This window comes from Achroia grisella, unplaced genomic scaffold (genome assembly GCF_030625045.1).
Source record: "Achroia grisella isolate CSIRO2021 unplaced genomic scaffold, CSIRO_AGI_Agris_v1 utg1387, whole genome shotgun sequence".
Lineage (NCBI taxonomy): Eukaryota > Metazoa > Arthropoda > Insecta > Lepidoptera > Pyralidae > Achroia > Achroia grisella.
In genome coordinates this window covers 1,149,053-1,172,017 of record NW_026712628.1, presented here as the reverse complement: position 1 = coordinate 1,172,017, position 22,965 = coordinate 1,149,053, and the positions used below count along the sequence as shown (strand labels likewise).

Genomic DNA, 22,965 nt, shown 5'->3' with positions numbered 1-22,965 from the left:
GAGTCCTGCTCCACATGTACGTGTGGGACTGTGGGTACTATGATAGAGAAACTATTATGACATAAATACATTTTGCGGTAGGCAGCGAGGCTACTAATAAACTGCTAAAACCGTGGAAAACTCGCTACAGAAATAGTATGCAACTATGACCGTTTGTTTATTTGCACGAACTTGAGATGCAAAATAGTTGGATATGTATTTAGACGTGGTCTTGAGTGCGTGCAGATCATACCGCGCATTCCGTACGCCGCACAGCTAGAGGTGGGCCTTGAAGGAACGAACCGTTTTGTTAAACTGCTTTTTGTGCGTGTACGATTAAACTAGTTTACAGTTCATAGCTAAACTAGCTTATTTATCGACTGGTTGATCGACTGATCAATTGGTAAACGAGATTTTCGTTCATTCACATCTACCAATTGTTTATGAGAAGTAATAGTTTTTTGAGAGGTAGATGGCGGTAGCTCCAACATCGTCAATTGGTAAACGAGGTTTTCGTTCATTTACGTCTACCAATCGTTTATATGAAGAAATATTCTTCTCTGTGAAAATTAGTCTGTTTTTTTAACTAGTTCATACTCGACGGTAAACGGTCGTTGCTTCGATTGTGAAGTCGACGACCCACCACTACTGCGACACGCGACATGCGACATGCGACGCGAGCAGAGCGTCGCACGTGCGTATGTTGTGCTGGCGTCCAGTCCTCCATCCCATACGAGTTAGTGAGGTGTATCCCACAGCCCCAGCCTCCGGGCGGGATCGTCACCGCTACGCATTGTGCGTGATTTGAACTAAACTCCATTTACTCAGTCCGCCGCAGTGGGAGTGCGCGCACGCATGCACGTTGCGACGCCGCGCGTCGTTGTAGTGCGGTGTGTGATTGACGAGTACGATCCTGTGCTCGGAACTTTAAACTTTGATATCAGACAATTTGACTTTATTGGAAATTTTGTGAATTAAATTGCTAAGGATTCGAATAATGTATGGTATGTGAGTAGATATTCAGCAATATAATTATAAACATATACCAATTTACTTATTTAAATTGCACAATTTTCTTTCCGCCTGTCGCTTCATTTGGAACGTGTGGGTGCTGTGATGATCCGAATGTCCCAATTCCACTTGGGAAGTGTTTCTTAATAATTAAAAATCAATTGGCAAACAACATGTGACACCCAATTAGGTCGCGGCCCTGCTATATGTAGTATGTGCGGATATTTATATCATAATAACATCCAAATATTTTCCTACTATGCTAGCGAATAAATATCTACATATATATAAATAATTTTCTTTATAGAAATTCGTAACATTCGCTATGGTCGACATTCATTATAATTTATATGTCAATTTGGTTTTCTGTGTAACACGTTAATTAAGGAGAACACTAATTAAGGATACATATATTTCTTTAACTATACAGATATATAAAATTAAAGTGTCTGTTTGTAATTTTAAATTAACAGCTTTTCACTAAATTATGAACGTATACACGGTACTTCAGTCAAACAATTACTATTTATTTTATCACAACATCAAACAAACAAACAATCAACATAATTAGTGGTCAATCTATTATTTAGTGTAAAAGTCAGAGAACGGAACTATACGACATCATGCATGGTTATTTCTGTAATTACCCGTAATTACAGAAATTACCATTTCTGAGCACGCAGTGATAAATATATTAGCTGTATTGTAACATTGATTGACTATTTATTTTAAATTGATCTGATTGTAATATTATAAACATGTAAGTCTGTGAGTATGGATGGATAGACGCATGTTACTCTTTCACGCAATAACTACTGAACCGTTTTTAATCAAAATTTGCAGTCACATACCTTATACATCATAATAATACTCTTACATAAGTTATAAATTATATGCGGGTGAAATCTAGGGTACAGCTAGTAGGTGTATAAAGTAATGACTAAAGATAGGTTTAGTTTTTATTTTATACTAGCAGTTCTCGCGAATTCGTCCGCATGGAATGTAATATTCTAAAATAAAAGTAGCCTAAGTTACTCCTCATTACATCAGGTACATGCTAAAAAAGTTCCATCAAAATCGGTCCAACCATTTCAGAGATTAGCCGGAACAAACAGATAGACAGACAAAAATTGTAAAATATGATATTTTGGTGTAGGTATGTACCGTATTTACATTCATATGCTTGTAGTAAAAAACAGTTCAATATTACAAACAGACCCCACTTTTATTTATATGTATAGTATAGATATCTGTACGTGAACGAATCTGTTGTTCTCTTATCTATATTATGTCATCTACATACACTCTATAGTGTATATATATATATACCTGTATACTATACTTTACAGCTTTAAGCTGGGGCGAACAAGCTGCGACTTACAACACAATATGAGTGTGCTGCAGGGACATACGTAGTTGCTTCAGTTGTTGTTGTTGTTGTCTACATCATGTCCTTGCTAATATTATAAATGTGATAGTAGCGATGTTTGTTACGCTTTAACGCAAAAACTACTGAACCGATCATCATGAAATTTTGTACACATGTTCTAGGAGGTATTAGAATGAACAAAAAAATATCATCATCATTACATAGTATAAAACAAAGTCGCTGTCGATGTTTGTTCGTTCCTATGTATGCTTAAATCTTTAAAACTACGCAACGGATTTTGAAGCGTTTTTTTTAATAGATAGAGTGAGTCAAGAGGAAGGTTTATATGTATAATACATGTACACCCGGGTGAAGCCGGGGCGAGTGGCTAGTTTTTATTAAAAAATAAAAATTATAAAATATCAACATTTTGCAACTTCAGCGCCATATAACACCCAGTAATGAAGGTATGCGAGCGAAGTCGCGGGTAAAAGCTAGTGAGTACATACATACGCTGCACATGCTCTCCGATGTTGCAAGTATCGTGGTCGGCGGCTGTACCTGACTGATATTTTTATTTGTTAGTTATCACAACAATCCTACTATGCAACGAGAACGGACAGCAAAAAGACAAAGAAAACCGAAAATATAACCATACACTTACTTACCTATGACGTTATAGCACGGGGGCTTACAGCCGACGCCTATGTGGGAGATATGAGCCGTGCAGTGATATGAGATGTCATAACATCAGTTTCAGTGACGTCACTCTCAGATATTGCAGACTCCGAGCAGTTTCCATAGCAAACTGTTTCGGTTGTAGGGTCAGGCACGATTAGGCAGTGAAACAGGATAATAGGCATGACTCTTAGTCCTTTCGAATGGAAATGTATGAGTGGTACGACGGTTATCAGTGTTGTTCATATAGGCCGCTAGCTAACAATTATAGAAAAACGATGTAGTAGTGTACATTTCATTGGGAATTTGACAAATATAGTGGTTTAAACTGCGATTCGGACGACTGTTAACTACTGAATGAAGTCACTGCTTTCTCTTGAAAGAGTTTTACATTCTAGAAAGTAAAATTAAATACAAGTAAGGAGTACCTGCGCCCTACGGACTAAAACAGTAGAATATTAAAATAGTTAAAAATATTGTTTAATATCTTTATTCATTTAATTATTTACTGTGTATAGATATTTCTTTAGTTTTATATTATACAGTTTATTTTATATGTATGTTAAGTATAATGTATGTATAAATATTTATATTATGTATATATATGATATATTATTATTATTATTTATGTTTATTCATTCCATCTTGCGCCACCCACCACCTTTTGTCTTTTCTCCTCTACACAAAGGTTGTCTGGAAGAGATCGCTTTAAGCGATAAGACCTCCGTTTGGACCTACAGTCCTACATACTATAGATATTGTTTTGTTTTGTATTTTTTTAAAGGTCCAATAAAGAGTTATAAATAAAATAAAAAATTAATGTCATATATGTAGAGGCGTGCGTGGGTCAGGTTCGTCAGTACATGGATGCGGGACGCGAGCGTGTTGTTGACGAGTGGCACGCAGCTGCACCAAGATGTCGTTGTGACAACATGCAGCGATATTTAGCTAACCTTTGGGCGGTATTCCGGGCGTGCTATTTGTGTACCATCCGATAGCGCAGAAATAGCCATCAGCAACAGTTCCACTCGAACGACGACGACACATCCAGCTTCCATCCGAAGCGGAGATAAGCCAATAACGACCTCAGAACTCCATAACATTGTACCAATTAGAGGCCCTTTGCATATTAGGATAATGGGGCCCCTATGACCATAGTAATGAAGCACTATTTTATTATGACAAAGTCATTTTTGAACGTGACTCTTTAGAGATGCAAAAATAATTTTAAAAAGTCGTTATGTGATGAGGGGTTCATGTTCTTGTTTGACATTTATAAAAAAATAACAAATTGACCACAGTCGGTAAGCATTTGTTAAGACTGATTTTCAGGCGAGAGTAGAGTAGCTATCGGTTATTGTTTAGTAATGGAATAGGGACAAGACTCGACTAGGAGGCCCCAATACATCGTGGGACCCTGGACACGTGCCCAGTGTGCCCAGTGGGGCAGGGGCCCTGATTACCAATAGGGTGGGCAACATGCACATGTAATGACCACGACTTGCCACCATCGTGGTATAAAAAAAGCGTCGTGAACTGGCGACGCGGCGACGACTTGACCGCAACACTTGCCTGTATTCCGGTGGATATATTTAAATCCAACGTGACAGGGAAACCTACCGCCGTCACTCGGTTCTTGATGTATGTTGATGAAATGTAACAGTCGAGTTTTAGCTTCAAAGTTGGTTTAAATAATTTGAAAACGCTATAAACGGGATGTGGACGGCAGAACATCAACACGTGTCCGAAATAGGTGTGTTAGGTGCATGGTGCGGCGCGGGGCGGCGCAGGGCGGCGCGGGGCGGCGACATTTGTTTGGAGCAGAACACCTGGCGCCCGGACGATCGGACGGTGCTTCTGCTTCATTATAAATCATTAGAACAAAGGCAATCAGTGGCGGTTCCAAACTGCAACCGTGTTGTAAATAATGTAACTATATCCGAAGTTTTACATCAATGCAAATAATTTGATTGTGCTGAAGAATATAATACGAAATTAAAAGTTACACATTATATCTTTAATTAGTTAGTGTTTTACGTATTCCACAAATGGCGTTGAATTCATACTTACATGAGTAAGCTCTGACTTATGTAGATTGCAGTGCGCCTCAGACGACAACATTTGGAACACATTATAACAATATAATTACACTTACCAATAACTATATTTGAACTATAAATAGATAAAGCATTCACACGTGCTATATTTAACAGTTTCATAAGTTCGACGTAAAATTTCAGTAAATATAGACGAGTTATTGTCCATCGGATTTTGATATTTGAATGGATGTATTATTGTTTTATGTGATACTAGCTGTGCCCCCGGTTTCACCCGCAGGAAATTTATAGCCCATATGTTATTCTGATGTATAAACTATATTACTGTAAACTTTAATCAAAATCCGTTCATTAGTTTTTGCGTGAAAGAGTAACAAACGTCCATACACACAAACTTTCGCATTTATAATAATAATAATAGAAACGGTAATGCAAATTAAATTAGTTTATTAATTGAGTACCTTATTTATAGGTAAAGGTTGTAGCTATACATATATTTTGTAGTCAACAGTACTTATTAAATTGAAGACTATTTTTTGTTATCAATCTTATCCTAATTACCATATGATTGAATTTAAAAGATTTCTTAAAATTATTTTAATTAAATTAATCATAACATCAAATATTATTTTGTGCGCGTGTAACACTGTGAACGAATGAAAATTTAAACTTCGTTTTGGTAAACGCGATCTATATCATTCTCAATCAAGAATCAACAATCAACATTCAGATCAACGTCAATCTTTAAACTAGTTTACGCTGAACTCAGTTTCCTTAAACTAAATTATAAAAGTGCCATGTTTGTGCTACCAGTTCACCAGTTCGTTCCATATTTGTAATATTGTGTGGTGTCGTTCCGCACCTTGCTGTATTTACGTGAATAATTAATTAGAACTATAAAATATGTACCACACTACACATGGCCGACGTTAAAGTGTAATAAGAGGGTGAGATAACACTGGTGTGTGTGTGTCGCGTGTGACAGCTTCCCACGACATTCCCTCCCCTCCACGCGCACCCCTCACACCCCCGCCGGCGACTGCCGCTCTTCTCTTCAATGAGTATTCAATGAGAATAGTTCAGATTTTTTTTTTATAATAAATTATTTCTAGTTTCCGTATAGGTACATTTATAATATGATCTTTATATGAAAAAAAATTGTTATGTCTATTCAAAAGTGCTTAAATTAAGTTTATTTGAAATGATTTTCTATTCTATTCTATTCTATATAAAGACTGACATAGGCAATATGTATATTATATATATATATATGTATTTGCTGACCCGATAGATATTGTTTTGTCGTATAAATTAATATTATCGTTTTTAAAAAATAGAGGTTGTGTTAGAATGTTGAAAATATGGGGTGGTAAATAAAAAATATGACAAAATAAAGGTTTTTGTGGCCCCACCACACCACCTCAGTGGTGTAAAAAAAGTTCAGGAATTTCATTAGGGACAAGCCATATGACCCGAAAAATATATATATTAAGATATACACAGAGCAGTATGTTCGGCAAACTTGTGTTTGGTCGCGTGACGCGCGTGGTGGTCACCACGCGCACCACCGTCACCGTCACCGTCGCCACTGCACTCAGCCGCACACCGCAAACAATATTAATCTGATAATCTCCCGCCTCGCTAACTGAACTTAATTAATTTATGCCCTCAACGGTCGCAACTCGTGTTATGCATTAACTGATATACCTACGGCTATGCGTTTTCAATTTACTAATAACATTAATGAGGTGACTAGCAGATGTTTCTGTTTCAATTACATTTTGTATATCTTTTGTATCGTTTTAATAATTATAATTAAGTATATCTAATTAACGATATATTTATTTAATAAATTAATGATTAAGAAATATATATTAAATAAGTTGATTGCAGATATCCTGTATATATTGAATGTTAACATATAAAAGCAATAATTATGATTTAAACGTTTATACGTAATTAGCAGCATATAAAAATCGACTAAATTAATGTGTAAACTAAATGGAAGTAAAACTTAGATTGGAAACTTTATATTCATCGTGGAGCGCAGACTCGTGTAAAAGACATCAACGGTTACAGGCAGTCGTGCGTAACTTGCCATATTGTATGTTATATATACCTACAATTTATATATTACTGTATGTTGTAGATGTATATATATATGTATATTGCTTGTTTAAGGTATATATTTTAATATAAATAGGTTACATTTTTATACTGTTTAATGTATAAAATGTTTAGAGTGAATTCGTGTGTGCGGTTGTATGTGTATGTACTGATGTCTTTTTACTGCTATAGGAAGATTGTCAATGACATATACATATGACGACACTATTCGTATACTGTTAACAATGCTTATGGTTGTAATGGTAGGTGGGGTAGACAGAGGGATTATCAACTGTAGATTTTAGTGAACTAAACGCAAATCATGACACGCACCCACTCCGCTGAGAATACCAACTTGAATTCAATGAGGTAGAGGGCAAGTCTCTCTATTATATTTGGAGTAACGTTAAAATATTTTGTTTGCGAATAAAAATATAAAAGTACGGCCGTGTTATGTTGGTTTAGTTCTTAGTTCCAAATTATTTTTTATAATAATTTAAATTTATTTGCCTCATGTTATCTAACACTTATATCACACACTTATATATTTTATTAATATATATATAACTAACATGAATGTTCATGTATATTATTTGTTATTTAAATCCGTGCTGTTGATTGCATTAAATGTGAACTGATCGGCCAGTCAGTTGTTACACAGAATCATATATATCCCGCTGTTCTATTGAAAGTTATTAAATATACGAGCGTGAGTGAATGATTAATACTTACAAATACAATAACGACCAACAATATTTGAATTACCATAAATTATATGTGTGAGAATGCACTTCGCTTTTATTTTGAATAATTTACTTCATAAATTAATTGGATCCTTGTGCCGTTTGAGTACTGTAGTCCTGTATGAGAAACAGGGGCGCGGGATCACTCGCCGCGGGCGGTAACCGGCTCGGGATATCTTTGTGCCCGAAGACTTTTTTATATAACTAGTTACTCTTCCCAGTTTTGCACGGGTGTATATGTATTATATATATATATATATGCCTTCCTCTTGAATTACTCTATCTATTAAAAAAACCGCTTCGAAATCCGACTTTGTTTTATACTATGTAATGATTTATATTCAAATACTTATTAATATAAGAACAGTGTCTTTACTTTATTAAACTGCATAAAATAGCATTTGATTGAAACAGCCTAATATATAGTAGTTACATGTTTCATATACATTTAGCATTGTATAATCTTTGTCGCGGCACTGGTGATATGTCTCAAAATTATCTGAAAGGATAAGATAGGCTGGAACAATAGCTCGATAATGATACTCGTATGAATAAATAAGTGTAACACTAAAGGTGCATTTATAATTGTCTGATCTATCGTGACGTGTCGTGTCGTGTCGTGACGTGATGACAAATATTCAAAAATATATGTCAATTAATGACGACTTCTGACGATAAATTGTATCAATACAGCCGTGGCTCTAGGAAAGGTGGAACTGCGACGCGTCACAACACAACACTGGCACTTGTACATTTGTATAACGTGTCATGATGCCCCGTTCCCACACTCCACCGCTCTGACTCAGCCGGTGTCTTTTCTTGTGAGACACAACAGAACCCATCACAACACATTGCACATTACTAGTATGAACTTTACCATACTAAATACACTAAATAGATACCATTCTGACGCGTTATGTCACGACGCATCAGGCAAATATATGTCCACCTTTACACTTAAACCTCCATATTGCGATGGGTACCATGTGTACCATACTAAGCAGTGTTTAAGCGTGATTGAGTGCACACACAACGTTCCAACTGCGAGGTTATACGTATAATATAGAGTGATTGAGTAAAAAATAAGAAAAAGATTTACTACATAATGAGGGGTTTAGATATAAGAGAACTTCAACAGTGTGTTGTTGTTGCAGAGTGATCTCGTGCCGCGGTACCGGCGCTGCAGACCAGCGACGGCGACGTCGTGCTTTTTCTGCGAGAAGGTGCGCGCGCGCAGACTACGCGCGCCAACGTGATGGGCGTGTATGACGCACTGCTGCTGATGGCAGCACTACCCACACTGGCTGGTAAATATTATTATTACCAGCAAGCACAGACTGGGTCTCATCAGCGTAATCTAAGCTGCCTCGTTCGAGCCATACAAAAAAAATATCATCCTGATCGTCTGGATGGATAGCGGTCGTCCATCCACACATGGTTCCAGAAACTTTTTATCAGGCACAACGACATTGTGGAATCACCTTCCAGCAATGATATTTTTTAACTATGTAATACGATATTGAAAGCTTCAGGAAAAGTATTTATTCTTTCCTAAAAGGAAAGTAACGCACTTGTAATTCCCCTGGCGTTGCGAGTGCTTATGGCGGTAATCACTTACCATTAGTTGAGCTGCAAGTTATTTTGTAGAATAGGGAATGCTATGAAAAATTAAACATATAATCCAAAGTTTTATATTCAGATAAATATAAATGTTTGTATTGTGTGAGGAATCGTACCCGCGACCATCGGAAGTAAGGCGATGTGCTAAATCGTTAGATCACCGTGGCCGTTATATTGATTACTTAGCCGCAGCTTATAGAGGTGGAGCTGACCGATCAGATATATTAAAAAACCGTGACTTTCCTTAGAGAATAAGGTGCCACGTTCCGAAATTATAGAATAAAGGACCCACCCAATTCAATCAAATTTAATAAATATTTATTTATTTTTTAATAAAAATAAATAAATATTTTTCATTAAATGCGAGCGAAGCCGCGGTCAAATCTGGTTATATAATAAATGAAATATGCAAATTACTTACAAAATTAATTACAACAACGATCACTTTGTAATAAATTCCGGATGTCACAAACGAATAGGACGCGTAATGGTATGGAGCTCGCAACCGGTACAGAACGATATAAATAAGTTCGATACCCGGTACGAAGACAAGTGGCCGGGCCGGGCATTGATTGAAAACGATAAAAAAAGTGGTGACATTGTTGTGCGCCAGATGTGCACCGAGCGGCTGCCACTGCCGCGACCCGCGACTCTGTCGCAGCTGCGTAGGTACCTACTGCACTGCACTGCATTACACTGCACTGCACTGCACTGCATTACACTGCATTACACTGCCGCCGTGCGCCGCTCCACAGAATTCCTGTAAAAGCTTTTATTAGAAACAGGCGTGCTTTCTTATAACTTACTAATACGGTTCACACGAATCAATTACATTTCTACCGCACATTTTACGACACTTGCTATTCAGTATACTACACGTTTGTATGTATGTATGTCTGTTTAAATTAATATTAATGCTCTGTTTGTACTGTCCTTAGTAGATGTATATATCTAGCTGTTTTTAGTTTACGGATTAAGATGTCATTGTAGGGACTGATCTGCTCTTATCACACGACTGATTTACTCCTATTGTGTATTTTTATTTGACCCTAATAAGTTAGTGCTGGTTGGTAGTTTGTATTCCACATGTTTCGACTTGTAAATGTAAATTTACAAGGATTATTTAAAAGAGCAACACACAAGTTTCTTGCTCGTTCTTCTTGTGATGAGACAGCTTTCCGAATGACGTGGGCCAACAGCATTAGAGTAGTCCGAAAAAAAATAGTCAATTATATATGTATAAAACAACTAATGCTACATTCACAATGCAGACTCAGCTGAGGATAATGGAAACAAAACTCTGCTATTACTCGGGTATTACGAACGAAATATTAACTTGTATAAATTTAAGAGTTTATGTAACTATTACAATCTTCCAAAGAGCACACCGTGGATAGGTTTCAGTGAAAAAATTAACAAAACATTTATAGAGGCCGCAATGGGAGATCAGCACCGGTGAAATGTTTCGTTTCAGTGTTGGCATGTAATTTTTTTTATTTTTTTTATTATTATAATAATATTTGCCGCTTCCTTTGTGGCGACATCCATTGGGCCTATTTTTTTTCTACCTTATTATCCTGTACATGTGTTCCATTGTGTTTTTTTTTGTTGGCATGTAAATTTATAATGAACCTCTAATTAGAAATCTGCTATCTAATTGAAAACATTACTGTTGCGGGTAAATGATACTATGTTGTCGAGACGATGTATATTACAGATGATAATTGACTGACAATATGTACATAGAAATATTGATCTTATATACTAAATGACAATAGGAAAATGTAAGGTGGGGTGACACAGTTTAGACACAGCAGTGCTTAGTAGACAATATTGAATTTGTCTTACTGGACATTATTAAATGCAATTATTATTTTGATGTATCTAGGTAACTAACTGTGTCCCATAATTACGGAGACAATCAGCACGAGGATACTTTATGACTGCTCACTGCTCCGTGTGTGATCATGTGAACGTAAACATTCGGTACTTTCCACTAATGTAAGTAGCAAATTATTGTACACTTTGTTACTGAATTTTAATATACACACCATATCTATCTGATATATACAAGGAATATTATGACAATCTATATCTACATACATATAAATGAAATTGGAGTGTCTGTTTGTAATATTGAAATAAGAATTTTTACTACATATAAAAAATGTACAAAATAACATTTTTTACATTTTTTGTCCGTCTGTCTGTCTGTGTGTTTGTTCCGGCTAATCTCTAAAAGGCGGGCCCGATTTTGACGGGACTTTTATTGGCAGATAGCTAATGTAATAAGAAGTAACTTAGGCTACTTTTATTTTATAAAAATTAAGTTAAATTTCACGCGGACGCAGTCGCGGGTACAGTTAGTAACAAATAACTTTGGTTAAAGGAGTAGTGATGGGCGGCTGGGCGTGCCTGGGCGGCGGCGGCACGGCGGCGTCCGTTCGGGTACGTTCAGCGAGGAATCTAATGATTCGTACGCCGGAGCCCCGAGCCCCGAGCCCCGAGCCCCGAGCCCGGGCCGGAGTCGGCCGCCGCCGCGCCGCCGTGATTCATGCACCAGTTTTAACGTTATTGATAAAGACTGACATCTGACAAACATTTGGTTCTAAAAGAAAAGCTATTTCTGTACGTGACGACGTCTTTGAACTCAATATTTCAATACTCATATTTGATGATGTTCCACTAATTGCGCAGTAACACATTCTCCTACTTCATGGTTGTGGGGAAAATAATCGGATCGAGGGGAATGTATGAGTAGTAGCGGTATTAGGCACGGATTATCGATCTGGCACATGTGCCGAGGTCAGCCGCGTACTCGCAACTCGTATGTACAGTATTGTACAGTCAGCCAGCTGCGTTACAGCCTAGGAATGCGCGCACTTCCTGCAATATGCCGCCGGGGGCGCGGGCCGGGGCTCCTGCTGCCTCCGCGCCACTACGAACAGAATAAATAGGACGGGTTGTAAACAAATTTAATTGGGCCCTTTCATCTCTTGTCGTCAGCCCACATTACCCGAGCCAGATACATTATGTTCAACAATAATTACGTTACCACTATTGAGCGTATAATTTCTGTTTGAGTGACATCTGGTATACATTTTGGCTGAGTGCGTCGACACAGCCGAGAGAGTACATTTTTATTACATTTGTTATCGTGTTCAGAGGTACACGACCTACGTACTTGTATTAATTATAATAATACTCCTAGGACAATTCACACAGCGCCATCTAGACCCAAGTTAAGATAGCTAAAGTTTGTGCTATTGGTACTAGATAACTGATAAATATACATAGATATATATTTTTTTCGTAAATACAAGAAAACACCCAGATCGATACATACAATCATATTTATGAATACAAATGTTTGTGTCGTGCGAGGAATCGAACCCGCGACCATCGGCAGTAAGGCGGTGTGCTAAACCACTAGACCACCGAGTCCGTCAGTAATCGTAGCGCCTAAACTATAAAGTAAATGAACAGAACTCTGTACCAAGACAGATGTTATTGGTTGAGATTATGCATTGAGACTTGATTTTTTTTAATTGATTATAATGGAATAGTGCATCCGCCTGCGCTAACGGTTTACGCTGGCGGGGTCCCAGTGAAGGATGATGAGATGAGCATGAGGTCAGATCATTTAATTATTCGTAGCAAATCTGCTAGGGGTCCTTAGGTCCTTAGACAAGTCGAGGTTAAGCTGACATGTTATATTGCTGGCAAAGGGGTTATTAATCCATATTACTAACCATCCCCTTTCCCCCACGATTACATAGTTACCATTACGTATTATTACGTGTAGTGACCAGCACTGGTAGCTCATTTTAAATTCTGTGTATATGTTAATTTTCATCTTGATTGGTAGAATCATTTAGTCTATACGGCGTGAGAAATATATATCCTCATCTGTATTTGACAATGACACTGTTTGTATGTATGTTATATAAACTGTAGGTACATATATAGATCGCACATGGGATGCTGTTGGCTGAATCACGGGTCTGTAGTGTTCAATATTATACATTTGTTTTTTTTTATTCTCTTCCCTCATTTCATATTTAAAAAAACTCAAGTGGAAAGAAATACACTAAGAATAGTTAAAACATAGGTTAGCGTGACGCTTGACGGTCTCTGCAGTCTAGCGGTTTAGCATACTGTCTTACTTCCGATGTTCGCGGGTTTGATTCCTCGCACGGCACAAACATTTGTATTCATAATATGATTGTTTGTATCGGTCTGGGTGTTTTATATGTATATATTTACGAAAAAAATCTATGTATTTGTATCAGTTATCTAGTACCCATAACACAAGCTTTAGCTAGCTTAACTTGGGACTAGATGGCGCTGTGTGAATTATCCTGAGATTATTATTATTACTATTATTATAGCTTGGCTACCTTACTTTCGGCGTAACTATGGGATTGTCGGTTTGGTAGCATTATTTTATTGGCTAGTGACGTCAAACAAATAACATAGAAATAAACTGTATTCAAATTAGCCATATATTTTAACTACTCGATCGAATTATCTTGTGTTTAATGGGCAATTGTATTATGTTGGTTAGCTTCATTTAAGTATGTAATATTATGTTTTCTGTGGTTTAAGTATGACTGGACTGGTTGTCAACATGTGTCGTCTATGGTGCGATAAGTATGTCAGATGACTTGATGTGTTTATATATAGATTGGTATCTGATGGTGTTTGCGGTGGCCGCCGCATGGTGTCGCCGTCCATGCTGCGTCCTGCTACACACAGTACAGTGCGCTGATGACAGTGGCTATTTCTGTCGCCCCCTACGCTGACCCGTCATTCACAAAGCGGCAAATTACTTTCTAATAATAACAAAATACCATATTGTTCCTCATCTACGTACATGTATAACGCAACAGCAATATTATTTTTATCATTACAAGGTTAAGAAAATTTTCGAATTTATAGAATATACAGAGTATTATAGAATACTAGCTACTCGCCCCGGCTTCGCTCGGGTGTACATGTATTATACATATAAACCTTCCTCTTGAATCACTCTATCTATTAAAAAAAAACACTTCAGAATCCGTTGCGTAGTTTTAAAGATTTAAGCATACATAATGACGGACAGACAGCGATAGCGACTTTGTTTTATACTACGTAATGATAATGATACACATTTCTTTATTGTGGTTTATGGCATATAAAGATATTAAAAAAAAGTATATTCAATAAATCAGTTGACATGGGTAAAAATATTTTTAACATATGTAAGTAAATTAATTAAAAAAAAAATCATAAAAGTACAAAATATAACTAACGATTTGTCATTAATTTTTTTTATTATTTAAGCTTTATTTTCCATATAATTACAATTTTAATTAATATATCAAGTTGAGACTAATTTGTTTTCCTTATACATATGGTCCCCTGTGGGTAACTATCAGCCTCCTCCAACTTGCTCCGTTGTCCTCTATTCGCAGCCACGCTCATCCAGTTTTCCCCGGCCACTTCTTTAATGTCATCAGACCATATTTTTTTTAATTCATTCTCTCATCATTACGCAGTATAAAACAAAGTCGAGGTCTTTAAAACTACGCAACGGATTTTGAAGCGGTTTTTTAATAGATGGAGTGATTCTGGAGGAAGGTTTATATGTATAACTAGCTGTTACCGCGACTTCGTCCGCGTGAAATTTAATAAAAGAATTTTCAAAATAAAAGTAGCCTAAGTTACTCCTTATTACATTAGCTACCTGTTAAAAAAGCTACCTGTAAAAAATGTTATTTTGGTGTATGTACCGTATTTATATTCATATGCATGTAGTAAAAAACGGTTATTTCAATATTACAAACAGACACTCCAATTTTATTTACTAAAATATTTTTTTTTACAATTTTTGTCTGTCTGTCTGTATGTAATCGCTAATCTCTGAAATGGTTGGACCGATTTTGACGGGACTTTTATTGGCAGGTAGCTGATGTATAAAGGAGTAACTTAGGCTACCTTTATTTTAGAACAAATTCTTTTATTTTAGAAAAATAAAGTTAGATTTCACGCGGACGAAGTCGCATGTACAGCAAGTTATTAATATATTGCGATGTAAAGGTTAAGATTCCCCGTAGCCTTAAATGTCACTGGCATAGTGCAATTTAAGGCTACGAAGGCACGAGGATACAATCCAGTATCCAGCAATGTATGAGAGCTACTACAGGCTCACCATGAGTATATATGTGTAGCGTTTTCCATCGTGTGGGCCGGTGGCTTGGTTGCCATTATAATTTCGTCAAATAAAACAATGTTAATATTTGGCACCATACATTCCGGTCGAGGCGCACGTGCGCTCTTTCCGATTTGCGCGGAACCGGCGCGGCGCGGCGCCCGCATCCTGCATCCGCTTGATTCATCTTCTTTGTGTTGAGCACGCACCGTTCACCACACGCCACGCCAACACTACACGTATTTCAGATATTCCTGTTACTAACTATAAAATGTACACCTACCCCACACAATTTTGATTGGTGTTCGTACATCGAATGGAATGGATCGATGGAATGGAATCGATGTATTCTTGACGTATCAATCAAAACATTACGGTTATGTAATCTCACTAAGATATAATGAGAGAGTGTCGCGGCGTAGACGCCTGTAAAAAAATATAAATCAAATAGTAGTAAAGGTTTTTAAATAAAAACGTTTTTAATTTTTCTATATGCAATGTCATATAGAAAATTTAAAAACGTTTTTATTTAAAAACTTGAAGAATACATTGGTAATCTGGTCGATCCTGTCTTTGTTTTTTTTTTGTCTTCATGGTTTAGCACAACATTTACTTGCAATGGTCGCGGATTCAATTCCTCGTACCTCGTCTGAATGTTTTTTATTTTTACCTATATTATGTATTACCAAAAAAAATCACATTATATTTAACGTTTTAAAAACGGCTACTTTTTACTTCACAAAGATATTTTATGGATGCTTTGATTTGCGTAGAATTAAAATTTATATTTAGTGGCACTAATAATGCAGAAACAACATATAACCCAGCAATGAAGTGCTCGTACGAGCAAGGAGTCCTTCAGCAGGGCCGCGAGGGACGGGGCTACTCCACCGTTCCAGTGTTCACATTGTCCATTGTAGCGAACGTGGCAGTTCACTCTTACTCTGAGAGAATGGACGTAAACTTCGTGTTGACGGTTTAATGGCTCTATATACACAATCCAGTCTGCGAGCGTAATATTGTTATGAGTACTAGTGAGTGCAAAAGTCGATAGTTTATTATTGTATTTCATTGTGTTGTACAATAATGTGCCTTCAGGATTATTATCCCGGACTGGAGTAATCACAGGTATAGTTGACAACGCCTGTACATATGTTGATTCAGTCTCACCTATTTCAGACACTAAGCAGCTAAGAAATCTGTTTAGTGATGCTGTAACCTATTTAGATTGTAAGGGTGGAGTTCTCTGGAATGGAAACGTAATAAAAACGTAAAAAAATACTAAGTGTGAAAACTAGGGATTAAGTTTAAACAAAATTTAGTAGAATCGGTCTATAAGTGTACGGTTACCGTGAGTGAAGTAGGTTTATTGCGATTTTTCGTTGAACCATCTAGTAGCGGTAGCTGAATAAATTACTGATAACTACTGAAATTGACATCGCTGTAGGAGTGAATGGAGATTCACTTCGGCTAGTACAACATAGTTATAACGTCGAGAGATGTAAACACGTTTTTGCCATAAAATGACTCGTGTAAGACCCGATTAACTATATTAATAATACTTTTGGTTAGCTTATAATCTAGTTTGACTTTCAAACAGAAAGCTTGCACTTGCAAATATTGTTTTCTAAAAATATTTTCATGGGTCGTGCACATCTCTGGCTGGTGTGGCGCGGTGTGTGTCAGTGCATCGTACTGTATGTACATAAATACGTGGTATGTTGTACTGTGAATGCGCTAATGATGTCATGTCCCATTCACCGGCGGAATGCCGGCCTTGCCCTGCTCCTGGCGCGACCGGGACTCCCTACTCACGCCACTGTACCATATTATCACGGTTTACTATCGGTTATCACCGTGTTCCGCAGGGGGGAAAGGGGATTGTTAGTAATGTGGATAGATGATCTCATTGCTAGCAATGTACCCTGTCAGGTTGACCTCTACGCGGTCCCCCCCCTGGAAACCATCGTGATAAATTCTTATTGAATTTATCACGATGGGCTAACTAACCTGACCTCATACTTATCTTATCATTCTCCACTGGTACCTCGCCAGCGAAAACCGTTAGCGTAGCCGGGTGCACCATTTCATTAAAATCCATAAAAAAAACACTATTCCGCACAATCAACGGATTTTTAAGCATACAGTGGCCGATATTTTAATTAAAAACATGTTTAAACATTCACTTAATTTTTAATAGAAAATGCCATTCATTAGTATTTCATCGAGATTTTTTTCTTTTACTTTACATAGGTTTCAATAAGAGATCCTTATTATTGTCTAAATAACAACTAAAGGTCCCAAAAAGTATCGCAAAAAATAGACTGAAGTTGGGTTACTATTTGCGTGAATAACAATGTATTTTTTTTGTAGCGACTTAAATTTTTTTGTGATAAAATGAAGAATAAAAGGACAAAAAAGGATCGATTGGGATTTGTTTATTTCCATTCTTCTCAATTATTAATTTATAGGTATTATTACTAAATGACAAAGTTATCATGGTGGAGAGTTTTTTTATAACATAGGGGTCAAGCGAGCTTGCGGCTCACTTGATGGTACGTGATTACAGCCGCCCATGATGACCCCGCAACACCAGGGGAATTGAAAGTGCGTTGCCTGCCTTTTAAAAAGGAATAAGCTCTTTTCTTGAAGGTTTCAATATCGTATAGGTTCTGAAATACCATTGCTGGAATAGAATAGAATAGAAAATCATTTATTCAAATAAACTTAATTTAAGTGGCAAAAATTTGTTTTTTATCTGGAAAAATGTGTGTTGCAAATAATCAAGGGAACGCACTAATTTTTGGGTCACCGCCATTGGCCAAATATAAATATGAGATTAAATCATTCAGATGATCAGCATAGTATTTTAGTTTAATCAATGTCTTTGTTACACAAAGAAAATGCACAGAGATTTGATTACCAATGATTCATTATATTTGGGAGTGGTACAGAGAGTGAATACGTGTGCAGGTCGCGGCTGGTGCTCGGTGGCGATGGTGGCGGTGGTGGCTCGCTCGTCGCCGGAGTTCACGCCGCAGAGCGTGGCGGTGGTGGCGGCCGTCCACCAGCACGCCACCCTACACTGTGAGATACAACACTTGGCTGATAAGTCCGTGAGTATTTACATACATGCCCTTTGACATCATTATCATATCATCATCATCATCATCATCATTACATAGTATAAAACAAAGTCTCTGTCGCTGTCTGTCCGTCCCTATATATGCTTAAATCTTTAAAACTACGCAACGGATATTGAAGCGGTGTTGAGTGATAGAAGTGACTAGATTAATGTCTTCTTTCTACATATAATAATCCTGGACTATTTACACAGCGCCATCTAGTCTAAGTTATAATCACGGTATATATATATACCGTGATTATAACTTATACTCGACGCATTCCCATTCTATCAATGATTCCTTTAGTAGTATTCTTATTTATTAATTGTTTCTACGGCTGCATACTCTTACAGCCTGTCAAGTGTCAAGAACTTCACAAGAAGACAATAAATTGACATAACCATATTCAGTAATCATATTTTGGTAATTACTTAGTAACATCTAATACCTAAATATGAATAAACATCCTAAATATTGATCTGAAATCTGTTAGTTTGTTGAAAGTTCCGTGACAAGTCTGACTCGGATCCAATATATGAAACACAAATATATTTGTCTATATTTAGGCTGCGTTACGCGGACTCGCTGAAATCTGTATTATGTATGATCGGAACCGTAAACATTTTGATGTGTGGGTACCAGAATATCTGATGAATCTGCGATCACTCGCCAGATATAAACTGTGAAATGCCCGCGATGAGAAGTCGTTGCCGAATTAGCGCGCACTATGTCAGGTATGTGACGACTGACGAGGACGCCTGAAATATTTCAGCGCGGTTCAGGTGTGACGTCACCAGCGCCGCGGTCCATGTGAGCGCGCTGATGCGAGCTGACACTGATCGTGAGCTATCCCAAAAATGCCGGTCATCGACTCGGGCGCGGGCGCGGGCGCGGGCGGCTCGCGCTCCTCATACATACATGCGTTGTATGTATGTATGTATGTATGTATAAGAAGAGCAGCGTGCCGCGTATAAAAATGTGTTTGGGGGCCCTTACGAGGGGTAAAGATTTATCACAAAAGGAAAAAAATGCATAAAATTAAAAGAAATATTTATTCATAATCATTATCTACCTGTCATTTTTTCCAAAATTTTTACAAACAACTGATTTATAAAGCCTTTTATAACTGATGCCTTAAAAAAAATCCTGTTATCTGTGGAATAAATAAAAATTTGGGAAATTATTTTTTGCTTACGCACGTTGGGGGCCCACGTGGCCTGGGGGCCCCGTATAATGGACATGGCAGATACGGCGGTAGCTACGCCCCTGGTATGTATGTATGTATGTATGTATGTATGTGTGTATGAGTGTGGCACGCGTACGCCGCGCGTGCTGCCATAATACTTCCCGGAAACACCATGTGCCAAATACTATAATTTTCGCGATTTTCATCGTATATATAACTTTCGATACCGCTGCGTAGTAAACATGCGATTTAAAGATTAACCGCATTTCGTAGTCGTATGTGATCATGAGTCACTCGACCCGGCAAGGACGCCCGGCCAGCTCCCACGTTTGAAACATATTAACTCCGATATTGACAAGATAATATCAACAAATATGTTTGTAGAGCAGATTACTTTTATAAATTATTTATCTATTACAAAAGTTTTAAGTATATTTAGCGGATTTATTACGTTATAGACATACATATCAATTCAATTTAGTTGTGGATGGTGCCGAGAACGTAACATCTCATCGTTATCTTAATCTGTTCATGTTTTTGTTGTTCACTATCCTTCAACACAAAGTTTTAACTTTCACTGACTGTCGGCAGGTGTCGTGGGTGCGGTCGCGCGACCTGCAGATCCTCACTCACTCGGGCGTGGTGTTCACGATGGACGGCCGGGTGTCGACGACGGTGGACGGCAACCGCACCACCAGCCGCCACTCGCTGCACATCGACCGGCTGCGGACCAGCGACGCGGGCCGCTACGAGTGCCAGCTCAATACCGATCCCAAGATGAGCTTGTTCTTTAACCTCACGGTGCTAGGTGAGTTGTATACTACAGACGACATAAAGCAGATGATTCCCAATTGTATTTTAATGAATGTATTTACCCAACATAACAATTTTAAGAGAAAAGAGATTGTTAGTAATGTGGACTAATAATTCCATTGCTAGCAATGTACCAACATTGCTATTGCATTATATGCATATTAGTCACCATGTCAGGATGACCTCCACGTGGTTGTCCCTGGACCACCATGACAAATTTTCGGAGAATTTGTCAAGATGGGTTAACTGATCTGACCTCGTATTCAACTTATCATCCTTCACTGGTACCCGCCAGCATACACCATTAGCGCAGGTGGTGCACCATTTCATTATCATCCATAAATAAAACGTAACAATTTTAAACTGATTTTTATTACAAAATTGTAATTGTTATGAATTCTTAATTGTATTAAAAATAACGACTATGTAGATCGTCAGTTTTGATCTATCGTACTTTGTGTACAGAATATGCAAGAGTATGAATTTGTGACGAGGTCCTCCGAGACAGAACAAAACTATCGGGCGAGGTCCTATTTGAGTTTGTGTTCACAGATGAGCCGGTGCCAGAGACAGTGGTGACGCTGCAAGGTCCCCCGGTGGTGAGGGCCGCGCTCGGGGGCACCGTCACTCTCGAGTGCGAAGCTCGCTACGAGCCTCCGCCGCGGGAACTGCCTCTACCACCACTCGACATTCACTGGCTGAAAGATGACGAGATTATAGACCTACAGGTGAGGCACTACCACATTAATTTAATAGAACTAACAATCGACATAGAAAAATAGAAATATCAATAAAAGAATATATGAAACTTAAAAACTTTAGTCGGAGTGGGAATCTGATGTACAGTATGTGGTGTGGTGTGCGACAGAGTCCTCGGGGCGGGGAGGGCGGCGGCGTGTGGCTGGACACGGAGCGGTGGGCGGCGCGCGCGGTGTCGCGGCTCACGCTGGCCGCGCTCGGGGCCCCCGCCGCCGGCCGGTACACGTGCCGCGCCGGGGGCCGCGCCGCCGGTCTCACGCTGCTGCTCGCAGGTACCCTGTTTACCGACTATGTTCTGTTACCGAGCAACGTAACGTGCTTTCATGTTATGACCGTGCCTCTTGATATTACTACATGAAGTTTGGCTGCTTCCAAACATATCGTAAACGGGATCATTTACCGCCGACGGTCACGAAGATAAGTATGGATTTTTAGAGGAAAGAATGATCAAGTGTGTATGTGTATTTGCAGAGGGAGACCTGGAGGCGATGCAGCGTGACCAGGCGGCGGCGGTCCGCGCCAGCCCCGCGCCGCCGCCACGCCGGGCCCACCTCGCACTGGCGCTAGTACTCGTACCAGCCGCTGTCCCGGCGCTGCGCATACTCAATACCTAATCGCATCGACGACTTAACGGACTGTTACGTTTCTGTATATTTTGTATTTCTGTAAATATTGTAAATGACTGCTATTTATAATAGAGTTGGTGTGACCGAAAATATAGCTCGTTAATAACGGTTTAATGTCGTTTGTGTTGACTAAATTACATTTGACGTGGTCGCGGAGGATGTAAGTGGGATACGGTTGGCACGCGCCCGCGAGCGGCGCCGCGCGTGGAGCTACATACTTGGGGCTCTAATAAGAACGCTATTAGAGGCAGCGACTATTAGTGTGATTGTTTGTTTAGAGAATTGGAGCGTCCGCGTCCGCGCGGGCACGCGCCGCCCGCCTACCTACTAGTACACGTACACGTACACGTACACGTCCACGCGCCGCCGCCTACAGAAATAGTCTGTTTTAGTATATCGTTACATAGCTCGCTTGTAAATAACGTTAAATTGGACAGTTCCGTCAATCGTGGGACGTGATCGGCGGCGTCTTTATAACAACAGCGGCCGTATTTAGAACGGACGGTTCCGTTTCACGTGCTACGTTGATTATTTAAATATCGGACGCCGATCACAATAACACAATAATAGAGCAGCCCTTTGTTGAATACAGACATTAAGTTGAACTATAAATTCAAACTATCTTTATTCATGTAGGTCTATTACAGACTCTTATGATATGTCAAATCTACCGTCAGTTCGAAATGATTTCGAGATG

General features: G+C 38.5%; 1 protein-coding gene across 1 annotated transcript; it reads left to right on the top strand.

Moving 5' to 3' along the window:
* The first annotated feature begins 892 nt into the window (after positions 1-892).
* Positions 893-22,256, top strand: LOC131855417 (hemicentin-2-like). The gene is made up of 7 exons (XM_059206691.1): positions 893-987; positions 9,098-9,250; positions 18,733-18,875; positions 20,662-20,878; positions 21,436-21,611; positions 21,752-21,914; positions 22,114-22,256. The coding sequence occupies exons 2-7, from the start codon at positions 9,199-9,201 to the stop codon at positions 22,254-22,256; spliced, it is 894 nt and encodes a 297-aa protein (XP_059062674.1). The 5' UTR covers positions 893-987; positions 9,098-9,198.
* Positions 22,257-22,965: the final 709 nt, after the last annotated feature.

What these genes read in the sequence shown, in the direction of transcription:
- LOC131855417 (XM_059206691.1), top strand. Translation starts at nt 9,199, where the DNA reads ATGGGCGTGTATGACGCACTGCTGCTGATGGCAGCACTACCCACACTG. An exon ending in AACACTTGGCTGATAAGTCC is followed by an intron (nt 18,876 to 20,661) that starts GTGAGTATTTAC and finishes GACTGTCGGCAG; the next exon opens with GTGTCGTGGGTGCGGTCGCG. An exon ending in CTTTAACCTCACGGTGCTAG is followed by an intron (nt 20,879 to 21,435) that starts GTGAGTTGTATA and finishes TTGTGTTCACAG; the next exon opens with ATGAGCCGGTGCCAGAGACA.